Raw genomic sequence first — 12,140 nt, 5'->3', positions numbered from 1 at the left:
GTGCGTATATATAGTATTTAGCTATCTCATTGGTCAGCATGATTCATTCCAACCAATCAGTTCCACAAACCCAAATAGCGTCAGAAGAAATCCCCAGCTCCTTATCACGCATGCCCATCATTGTAAACTTCCGACAGCATGGGTCACAGTGTAAACTTGAGCGATTATAAGGATAATCATCATTGATTGTGAATTGAAACTCCATTGATCACCCACATATAAGGTGACATTTTAAAGCTGGCATTTTGAATAACACATGGGTTTTGTCTTTATTACATGCTTGAAACGTACACAGGTCATACCAAAATTGACAGACTCCCTGGACTCAATCATGGCCAATGTTCATACAAACAGCGTAGGCTTATATGTCACTGGATTGTACACGCAAAGGAATGTCTGGAACAGTACATATATCAACAAAAGTCCTTAAAAACAGTAACTGCACACACATTGAGACAGACTATTTCCCCTTGTATGAAGTCTCGTCACAAAGAATATAGCTTACCTTGACCGAACAATCTAATTGAAGCATCAATGTATAAATTAACGTTCACAAACTGTGCAAAACAGATGCTGGTGCTTCAGTTTTTGGTTCCTCAATTATGCCATATGTTTGCCTTTCGTATTAAAAATAACTGACAATTACATCAGGAGTGGCTAGTTTTCTTCTTCACACAATGCTTATATACCTATCACTCCAACTCAGGGAGTGATGTCATTTTGTCCAATCAAGACAAAATGTGTATCATAAAAGCTAAAAGACAAAACCCACATTTTAAAGGCAGTCAGTCATGAAAGTGTATTGTAAATCTGTTGGATTGGTGAAATAAATAGAGCAAGCAGATTTCTACTTTTTCTACATGGTTGTTGTTACTAGAGAGTGTGGCTGTTTGACAGAGATAAATGTGTTTCCATTGTATGTCTCACATTGCGTTAGTTACATGATGATGTTGTTTTTGTTGCTAATACAGGGTTGGAAACAGAGGAATTGTTTGTGTCCTTGTCATAATAAATATTATTCAGTTAACATGCTTAAGGGTCTATTATAACTAACAAACGAACGAACGATGATTAAGAAAAAGCGACGTCACATCTTTATCCGTAGAAGATTGATTGAGTTGAGTTGAGTTGAGCTTGACTGTAACAATAAACAAAACTAACTTAGTTTCACATACAGCAGTGACCTTTAAATGTTTACAACAGTACATAACTTATTATGGACTGCATAGTTTTCATTTGTTTATTTACAATAACTTATACAATTACCAAATCATTGCAAACATCAATTCATGTTAATATGTTGTCTTACCGTTTTATATGCGCTCTCGAAAAAAGACGAACTTGATACCTGACGACCATGCATGTCGCCATGAAACAAACTTCAAAACATGTGACTAGTCACCTGTAATTATCTGCCCTTTCAGTCACCTGTAATTATCTTCCCTTTAGTTTCAACTGTGCTGCGGCCAAACAATATCGTGTGAAATAATAAACCAAACCAGATCCTACAGGGTCTCAAAATTAAATTGCTAAAGAAGAAAAGCTCTTAATTTTTTACATGAAAATGATATGACATATGTCAATGTCAATATTGTTATCAAAGTTGAGGTGGTATGTTTCCTTATTTTCTAATTCCTTATCCTGTCTTTCCATCATTAGCAGGTGGGATACTATGTGTAGGATCAGAAAACCATTCCCACATCTATTTAGAAAGTTCAGCTAATAACAGTAAATCATATTTTGACTGAAATAGTTTCAGTCTGCCCTAAAGTTTTAGATTCTACAAGCACAAATATGCTGCCAATCATTTCCAGTACATTTTATTTTTAATCTACTTCATAAAGATGCCTCGAGCGGACTACAGACAGAATAGTTGTCAGTCAGATGGACTAATCATGTTTGTTGCAGCTTGCCTCAACATGGCCACCTACTGGAAGTCTGTCCCGCGCAAATTCTGCGACTTCTGTAAATGCTGGATCACTGACAACAAGCCGGTGAGTGCACGTGTACCAACACAGACTGACTCACTGACCTGTCCTGACCAAGTTCCTAGGTAGTAATGTACTGGTCCCCTGATGAAAGAGCTGCACATGACCACATATCCAGTAGAACATAATTCACAAAATAAACAATAGATTCAGAATTTGTTGTTGCCGTATATTTCACAAGTGGGATTTTCAGCAATGTCTATAAATGAAAAGCAAAAATGATATGTACTTAATGATGCAGAGCATGTAGAATGTGTGATTAAAGTTCAACTTTAAAAAGATTTATATTGATTATTTGGAAAAACATGTTGCTGGCATCTTTATAAAATTTTGCATCCATATTTTTCAGAGTGTTGATTTTCACGAAAAGGGGAAGAGACATCAAGAAAATGTCAAGAAAAGAATCGAAGAGGTAAGTCTAAAGGAAAGTAACAAGCCTGTTATGAAAAATGAGTTTTTACACAAAAGTCCTTATAAGAAGTTAAACATTTAATTCTGGTGTCATATACAATTAATTCCTTCAGTTGTTAGATGACATGCTAGATCTTCCAGCCTCCACATATCACTTGACAACTTCGTTTAGGTCTTCCAGCATACGACCGCCTCTGTGGTGTAGTGGTTAGAGCATCCGCCCGGAGAGCGGAAAGTAGCGGGTTCGATCCCCGACCGCGTCACACCAAAAGACATTAAAATATGGTACTTGTTGGTCCCTGCCTGGCTCTCGTCAGTAATGGGTACAAGGACTGGTTGGCTCGGAGTCAGTATAATGTGTCTGAGTAGGGTATTCATGCTTCACTGCGGCATGGTATCTCAGTGGGCTAGCACTATAAAACCAACTTAAGTCTGGGCTAGTACAAGCAGCCGCATATTCACATACACATACCTCCACACACACATCTTCGTTTATGCAGATATCGCAACTCGTTTAGGTCTTAGCCTCCAATATTCTCAAGCACGACGTTAAACCCTATTTCACCTCACCTCACCTTCCAGCATACAGACACTACTTGACAACTTCGTTTAGGTCTTCCAGCATACAGCTGTCACTTGACATCTTCGTTTAGGTCTTCCAGCCTCCAGATATCACTTGACAACTTCGTTTAGGTCTTCCAGCCTCCAGATATCACTTGACAACTTCGTTTAGGTCTTCCAGCCTCCAGATATCACTTGACAACTTCGTTTAGGTCTTCCAGCCTCCAGATATCACTTGACAACTTCGTTTAGGTCTTCCAGCCTCCAGATATCACTTGACAACTTCATTTAGGTCTTCCGGCATACAGATATTGTGTGATGACTTCTTTTAGATTATACAGCCTCCATATATCTCTTGATAACTATCTCTAGGTTATCCAGTTTCCAGTCATGCATTATGTTATCAGAATTTTGAACATATCCTTTTGTTTGTTGGTTTTGACAGCTCCAAGAATATACACATTAATGTTTTTTAGGTCAAGAAAAAAAGCATCGAGAAGGCCCAGCGAGAAGAGGAAATGGAGTCAGATCTACAGAAGATGGAGAAGGTAAGCTTTAGGAAGGGTGTTTTTAGTATATCTGGGGTTGGTTTTTTGTTTTGTTTTTATTATTATTACATGCGTATTTATATAGCTCTATAGTCCATCCCATCTACATGCATGCTCAAAGCGCTTTGTTTTCCCTCGATCATTGGACGTCAATCTCAACAGCACTTCATATTTTCAATCTCAACTCCCTGGGGATCATACACCTCATGCAGCCACTAGGCGCACCAAGTTAATGTGGCCTTCTCATCCTTACAAGGTACCCATTCACAGCATGGTGGCCTGGGACACATAGTCATACTACTTTGTCCAAGTTCACTGCACGTTTCTGTACCCGCAACTAGGTGTTTGCATGTATTCATGTGGCCACCATCTGGTCATTTACCAACAGATTCGTGGGTTCTTGTAAGTGCACAGCATTGTGTACTGTACACTAAGGGTTGTGACAACATGGATAGAATCTGCACACAAAGTTGACTCCAAGGTTTTTACACCCGGGTCACAGGTGTGCTTGATTCCGGCACCTCCAAGCTCGCTGGATCACTTGCCTGGTGCCTTAGACAGCTTCTTTTGCAAATGACCTTCAGCTACCCACATCAACTCTCCATTCAGACCTACAGGAATGGAACATCGACCCTACTCTCCCCCACACAGGAGATGAACATCAACCCTCCTCTCCCACCCACAGGAGTTGAACATCAACTCTCCTCTCCCCCACACAGGAGTTGAACATCAACACTCCTCTCCCCCACACAGGAGATGAACATCAACTCTCCTCTCCCCCACACAGGAGATGAACATCAACTCTCCTCTCCCCCACACAGGAGATGAACATCAACCCTACTCTCCCCCACACAGGAGATGAACATCAACACTCCTCTCCCCCACACAGGAGATGAACATCAACACTCCTCTCCCCCACACAGGAGATGAACATCAACTCTCCTCTCACACCCACAGGACTGAACATCACCTCTCCCACCGACAGGAGTTGAATATCAACTCTCCTCTCCCACCGGCAGGAGTGAACATCAACACTCTTCTCCCACCCACATGACTGAACATCACCTCTCCTCTCCCACCCACAGGATTGAACATCAACACTCTTTTCCCACCCACAGGAGTTGAACATTAGCTCTCCTCTCCCACCCACAGGAGTGAACATCAACACTCTTCTCCCACCAACAGGACTGAACATCACCTCTCCTCTCCCACCCACAGGAGTTGAACATCAACGCTCTTCTCACACCTACAGGAGTTGAACATCACCTCTCCTCTCCCACCCACAGGAGTTGAACATCACCTCTCCTCTTCCACACACAAGATTGAACATCAGCTCTCCTCTCCCTCACACAGGAGTTGAACATCAACTCTCCTCTCCCACCCACAGTATTGAACATCAACTGTCTTCTCCCACCCACAGAAGTTGAACATCAACACTCCTCTCCCACCCACAGGAGTTGGGCGGTGGTGTAGCCTAGTGGTTAAAGCGTTCGCTCGTCACGCCGAAGGCCCGGGTTCTATTCCCCACATGGGTACAACTTGTGAAGCCCATTTCTGTTGTCCCCTGCCGTGATATTGCTGGAATATTGCTAAAAACGGCGTAAAACCATACTCAGTCAGCCAGCCCATAGGAGTTGAATATCAACACTCCTCTCACACCCACAGGAGTTGAACATCAACTCTCCTCTCCCACCCACAGGATTGAACATCAGCTCTCCTCTCCCTCCCACAGGAGTTGAACATCATCTCTCCTCTCCCACCCACAGAAGTTGAACATCAACTCTCCTCTCCCACCCACAGGAGTTGAACATCAACTCTCCTCTCCCACCCAGAGGATTGAACATCAGCCCTCCTCTCCCACCCAGAGGATTGAACATCAGCCCTCCTCTCCCACCCAGAGGATTGAACATCAACACTCCTCTCCCAACCAGAGGATTGAACATCAGCCCTCCTCTCCCACCCAGAGGATTGAACATCAACACTCCTCTCACACCCACAGGAGTTGAACATAAACTCTCCTCTCCCACCCACAGGATTTGAACATAAACTCTCCTCTCCCACCCACAGGATTTGAACATCAACACTCCTCTCCCACCCACAGGACTGAACATCAACACTCCTCTCCCACCCAGAGGATTGAACATCAACACTCCTCTCCCACCCACAGGACTGAACATCAACACTCCTCTCCCACCCACAGGATTTGAACATAAACTCTCCTCTCCCACCCACAGGATTTGAACATCAACACTCCTCTCCCACCCACAGGACTGAACATCAACACTCCTCTCCCACCCACAGGACTGAACATCAACTCTCCTCTCCCACCCAGAGGATTGAACATCAGCCCTCCTCTCCCACCCAGAGGATTGAACATCAGCCCTCCTCTCCCACCCAGAGGATTGAACATCAACACTCCTCTCCCACCCAGAGGATTGAACATCAGCCCTCCTCTCCCACCCAGAGGATTGAACATCAACACTCCTCTCACACCCACAGGAGTTGAACATAAACTCTCCTCTCCCACCCGCAGGATTTGAACATAAACTCTCCTCTCCCACCCACAGGATTTGAACATCAACACTCCTCTCCCACCCACAGGACTGAACATCACCGCTCCTCTCCCACATTTCAACGTTATTTTTATTTCAGGCTGCCCTGGAAGCATTCAGAAAAGATTTAGAGAATGATCCAGCTTTAGCAGCCAAATATTTTGCTAAGGCAAAATCTGCCAAAGGTGAGTTTGAGATGAACACTGTTTTCTGAAGGTTGATAGTGTGTGAACATGGACTGTGTTGTCAGATTGATAGTGTGTGAACACAGGTTGTGTTGTCATATTGATAGTGTGTGAACATGAATTGTGTTGTCAGATTGATAGTGTGTAAACAAGGGTTCTGTTGTCAGATTGATAGTGTGTAACCACGAGTTGTGTTGTCAGATAGATAGTGTGTGAACATGGATTGTGTTGTCAGATTGATAGTGTGTGAACACAGGTTGTGTTGTCAGATTAATAGTACGTGAACATGGATTGTGTTGTCAGGTTGATAGTGTGTGAACATTGATTGTGTTGTCAGATTGATAGTGTGTGAACACGAGTTGTGTTGTCATATTGTTAGTGTGTGAGGACAGGTTATGTTGTCAGACTGATAGTGTGTGAACACTGGTTGTGTTGTCATATTGATAGTGTGTGAACATGGGTTGTGTTGTCAGGTTGATAGTCTGTGAACACGGGTTGTGTTGTCAGATTGATAGTGTGTAAACACGGGTTGTGTTGTCAGATTGATAGTGTGTGGACATGGGTTGTGTTGTCGGATTGATAGTGTGTGAACACTGGTTGTGTTGTCAGATTAATAGTACGTAAACACTGGTTGTGTTGTCAGATTGATGGTGTGTGAACATGAATTGTGTTGTCAGATTGATAGTGTGTGAGCACGCTTTGTGTTGTTAGATTGATAGTGTGTGAACATTGATTGTGTTGTCAGATTGCAAGTGCATGAACACTACTTATATCTGTGTTGCAGATGCTTCTAAAACAAAAACAAAGGGGGAACCCGTTAACACGAAAGGGGCTGAGGAAGAGGGACTCCCGGATTATGTGGATGTGAAGGAGTGGTTCGAGGCAAAGTCTCCTGAGGGCTACACATACTACTGGAGTACTGTCACAGGGGGTGAGTGCTGAGGGCCAAGGCAAGGGGGTGAGTGAAGGGGGTCAAGGGGTGAGTGAAGGGATCAAGAGGGTGAGTGAAGGGTCAAGGGGGTGAGTGAAGAGGTCAAGGGGTGAGTGAAGGGGTCAAGGGGGGTGAGTGCTGAGGGCCAAGGCAAGGGGTGAGTGAAGGGGTCAAGGGGTGAGTGAAGGGGGTCAATTGGGTGAGTGAAGGGCCCAAGGCTGAAGTGAAGGGGTCAAGGGGTGAGGAAGGGGAGGCAAGGGGTGAGTGCTGAGGGCCAAGGCAAGTGAGTGAAGGGTCAAGGGGGTGAGTGAAGGGGTCCAATTGGGGAGTGAAGGGTCCAAGGGCTGAGTGAAGGGTCAAGGGGTAGTGAAGGGACCTGGAAGTGGGAGGGGGTCAAAGGGGTGAGTGAAGGGGTCAATTGGGTGAGGGAAGGGCCCAAGGGGTTGGTGAGTGAGTGAGTTTGGTTTCTGCGCCGCTTTTAGCATTATTCCAGCAATATCAAAGGGGGACACTAGAAATGAGCTTCACACAATGTAAATCTGGGGGATTCGGAAGGGGTCCTTGAGATGAGTTTAACGCTTTAACATACTTGGCTACTCCTAAAGAGGCCCCAAGGGGTTGAGTGAAGGGGTCAAAGGGGTGAGTGAAGGGGGCCAAGGGGGTGAGTGAAGGGGAGATCAAGGGGGTGAGTGAAGGGGTCAAGGGGTGAGTGAAGGGGGATCAATTGGGTGAGGAAGGGCCCAAGGGGTTGAGTGAAGGGGTCAAGGGGTGAGTGAAGAGGGGCCAAGGGGGTGAGTGAAGGGGGCCAAGGGGTGAGTGAAGGGGTCAAGAGGGTGAGTGAAGGGGTCAGTGGGGTGAGTGAAGGGGTCAAGGGGGTGAGTGCTGAGGGCCAAGGCAAGGGGGTAAGTAAAGTAGTCAATGGGGTGAGTGAATGAGGTCAAGGGGGTGAGTGCTGAGGGCCAAGGCAAGGGGGTGAGTGAAGGTGTAAACGGGCTAGTCCCATAGATGACACGGGCCAGCCTTAGGGCAGAGTTCTTTATTTTTGATCCAGCCAGTGCTGGGTTAAGCACCCGCGATCAATTCTGCAGCCAGCTATGGGCTGAACCAAATGGCTGGTGCTTCAACAGAGTGTTGAGTGTTGGTGATAGTGGTGAGTTCTTTGGGTCATGGGTGGGTTATATGGGGGTCAAGTTGTTGATTGATGGGGTTAAGCTGCGAGTTATGGGGAATCAAATGTATTTGAATTTTAACCTAGGGGAGACATTCGATGATGGGAGGCAGTGTGGGGTTAAACTTCAGGCAGTTCACTTAAATAACCTGATCGCATACCACTTAGTATCCTCCTGGTCTTGGCAGAATCTGTGTGGGAGACGCCCGACTCATTTGTGACACTTGCAGAGCAGGAACAGACAGAGGAAGGGGAGACAACCCAGGATGAAGCAGTCAGTGAAGTAAATACCAATAACATACTAGATGCATTTGTGAACTATCACACTCCTGGGCCGGCGCTGTCCCGTTTTAACACAAGGATGTGATGCTGTGTGATGATATCGTGGCACTGAGGTAGAGAGTGGTTAATAGTTGCAGCTTTGAACTCTCAGCTGAGAGGTTTTTGCAGCAGACAAGCTTTTTGTTTTGTATGAAAATACTCATGTCTACTGCTGTTTTATGCTGGTATCAAACTGAGGAATCTGACTTTGTAACTGTTTTAAACAGTTTTCTGTCACTCTTTTATTAAGTTGTTATGGTAAATCATATATTTGTTGATTTCAGAAACAGAATGATTCACTGAAAAGGAAATATGATGAAGAGAGTACAGACGATATAACTCCTTCATCAATTCCCCTACCTGTAGAGAGCATCCCCTTGCCTAGCGATAAACCTTCTCCAACTAGTGACGACCCCTTACCTGTAGACATACCCCTTCCAGCTGATGAACCACCCCCCAAGAAGAGGGACGACCCCAAGTGGGCACGATGTGCTTACGGCACATGGGAGACAGTCAGGGAGGCTGAGCCGTGAGTATCTCAATCATACTTTCTGGATATGACAGTATACTTCCACTCCTACTTCCAGTGTTACTATACCACAGTCTGTACGACACTCATACTTCCAGTGTTACTATACCCCAGTCTGTACGACACTCATACTTCCAGTGTTACTATACCAGTCTGTACATCACTCATACTTCCAGTGTTACTATACCACAGTCTGTACATCACTCATACTTCCAGTGTTACTATACCAGTGTGTACATCCACAGTCTCCATACTTCCAGTGTTACTATACCACAGTCTGTACATCACTCATACTTCCAGTGTTACTATACCACAGTCTGTACATCACTCATACTTCCAGTGTTACTATACCACAGTCTGTACATCACTCATACTTCCAGTGTTACTATACCACAGTCTGTACATCCACTCATACTTCCAGTGTTACTATACCATCTGTACATCACTCATACTTCCAGTGTTACTATACCAGTCTGTACATCACTCATACTCTTCCAGTGTTACTATACCACAGTCTGTACATCACTCATACTTCCAGTGTTACTATACCACCTGTACATCACTCTGTTACTACAGTGTTCTTATACCACAGTCTGTACATCACTCATACTTCAGTGTTACTATACCAGTCTGTACATCACTCATCCTTCCAGTGTTACTATACCACCAGTCTGTCCACTCCTTTCCAGTGTTACTATACCACAGTCTGTACATCACTCATACTTCACTCCACAGTCAGTGCATCCTCCTTCCACAGTCTGTACTGTCCATCCTCATACTGTTACTATGCCACAGTCTCCACTCCAGTGTGTTACTATACTTCCACCACAGTCTGTCTGTGCATCCTTCCATACTCCTGTGCTTACAGTCTGGGCCTGTACCACAGTCTGTACATCACTCATACTAGTCTGTACCACGGTCCTTGGTTCAGGTATACCACAGTCTGTACATCACTCATACTCCAGGTCTATACCACAAGTTACTCACTCCAGTCTGTGTACATCTCCCACAGTCTGTCCACTCATACTTCCAGTGTGAGTCTGTACATCTCCTGTGTCTGGTCCACTTCCAGGTGTCTCTCACTCATACTTCCAGTGGGATCCTCATGTTGCAGTGTTACTGTCCATCACTCTGTGTTACATCCACTCCATCCTACCCAGTTAGCTGTCTGTACATCTCCACTATTGTCTGTGCCGCTTCTAGTGTTACTGTGCATCATCACTCATACTCTGTACATCCTCATACTTCTGTGTTACTCCTACCACAGTCTGTACTGCCACTTGCTGGTCTGTACTTCCAGTGGTTGTGTCATACCCACACTGTCCTGTACATTCACTCATACTTCCAGTGTTATACCACAGTCTGTACCACTCATACTTCCAGTGTTACTGTACCACAGTCTGTCCACATCCTCATACTTCCAGTGTTTATATACCACAGTCTGTACATCACTCATACTTCCAGTGTTACTGATGTACCACAGTCTGGTGTTACTCCACCTTACTTCCAGTGTACTGTGCATCACTCCTCCATGTCATACCACAGTCTGTACATCATCCGGTGTGTGCTCTGTGTTCGTGCTCCTTCCATGTTGGTCTGTACATCACTCATGCATTCCAGTGTTACTATCCAGTCTGTACGGTCATGCTCACTATGCACCACCAGTCTGTACATCACTCATACTTCTGGTCTGTTCACTCATGCTTCGGTGTCTATACCACAGTCTGTACCACTTCCAGGTTATATACCACAGTCATGTTCTTCCAGTGGTGCTATGGTCTGTTCCATCATGCTTCCAGTGTTACTATACATCTGTACATCACATACTTCCGGTGTTACTATACCAGTGTCCTTCCAGTGTTACTGTCTGTACCACTCCACTTCCGGTGTGTACATCACTCCATACTCCACGGTCTGTGTCCACTCATTTCAGTGTTCTGGGCCACCACAGTCTGTACATCACTCATGCCCCGGTGTTGCTATACCAGTGTCATCTGGTCTGTTGTCTGTCCGGTCGTTTGCATCACTCATACTCCACTCCTATACCACAGTCTGTACATCACTCCATTTCCAGTGTTACTGTCTGTACTATACCAGTGTTCTGTACATCACTCATACTTCCAGTGTTACTATACCCACAGTCTGTACATCACTCTTACTACTTTAGTGTTACTATACCACAGTCTATGTCCTCATACATCACTCATACTTCCAGTGTTACTATATACCACAGTCTGTACATCACTCATACTTCCAGTGTTACTATACCACAGTCTGTACATCACTCATACTTCCAGTGTTACTATACCACACAGTCTGTACATCACTCATACTTCCAGTGTTACTATACCACAGTCTGTACATCACTCATACTTCCAGTGTTACTATACCACAGTCTGTACATCACTCATACTTCCAGTGTTACTATACCACAGTCTGTACATCACTCATACTTCCAGTGTTACTATACCACAGTCTGTACATCACTCATACTTCCAGTGTTACTATACCACAGTCTGTACATCACTCATACTTCCAGTGTTACTATACCACAGTCTGTACATCACTCATACTTCCAGTGTTACTATACCACAGTCTGTACATCACTCATACTTCCAGTGTTACTATACCACAGTCTGTACATCACTCATACTTCCAGTGTTACTATACCACAGTCTGTACATCACTCATACTTCCAGTACTATACCACAGTCTGTTCACTCATACTTCCAGTGTTACTATACCACAGTCTGTACATCACTCATACTTCCAGTGTTACTATACCACAGTCTGTACATCACTCATACTTCCAGTGTTACTATACCACAGTCTGTACATCACTCATACTTCCAGTGTTACTATACCACAGTCTGTACATCACTCATACTTCCAGTGTTACTATACCACAGTCTGTACATCACTCATACTTCCAGTGTTACTATACCA

At 44.5% G+C, this 12,140-nt stretch overlaps 1 protein-coding gene across 1 annotated transcript in view; it reads left to right on the top strand.

Annotated features, from left to right (window-relative positions):
* Window positions 1–67: 67 nt before the first annotated feature.
* LOC124263654 (WW domain-binding protein 4-like) overlaps window positions 68–12,140 on the top strand; it is a 31,482-nt gene continuing 19,409 nt past the window's right edge. Inside the window, exons 1-8 of the mRNA XM_046698308.1 lie at window positions 68–223; window positions 1,909–1,994; window positions 2,338–2,400; window positions 3,437–3,508; window positions 6,161–6,245; window positions 7,030–7,176; window positions 8,533–8,627; window positions 8,950–9,194. Of these exons, the coding sequence (XP_046554264.1) occupies window positions 1,920–1,994; window positions 2,338–2,400; window positions 3,437–3,508; window positions 6,161–6,245; window positions 7,030–7,176; window positions 8,533–8,627; window positions 8,950–9,194 (782 nt within the window). The 5' untranslated portion in view covers window positions 68–223; window positions 1,909–1,919. The remainder of the gene's footprint in view (window positions 224–1,908; window positions 1,995–2,337; window positions 2,401–3,436; window positions 3,509–6,160; window positions 6,246–7,029; window positions 7,177–8,532; window positions 8,628–8,949; window positions 9,195–12,140) is intronic.

Source organism: Haliotis rubra, unplaced genomic scaffold (genome assembly GCF_003918875.1).
Source record: "Haliotis rubra isolate DU_JTF1 unplaced genomic scaffold, ASM391887v1 Scf892, whole genome shotgun sequence".
NCBI lineage: Eukaryota > Metazoa > Mollusca > Gastropoda > Lepetellida > Haliotidae > Haliotis > Haliotis rubra.
Note: the sequence above shows the minus strand (reverse complement) of the source record. Positions and strands in the feature narration are given on the sequence as shown.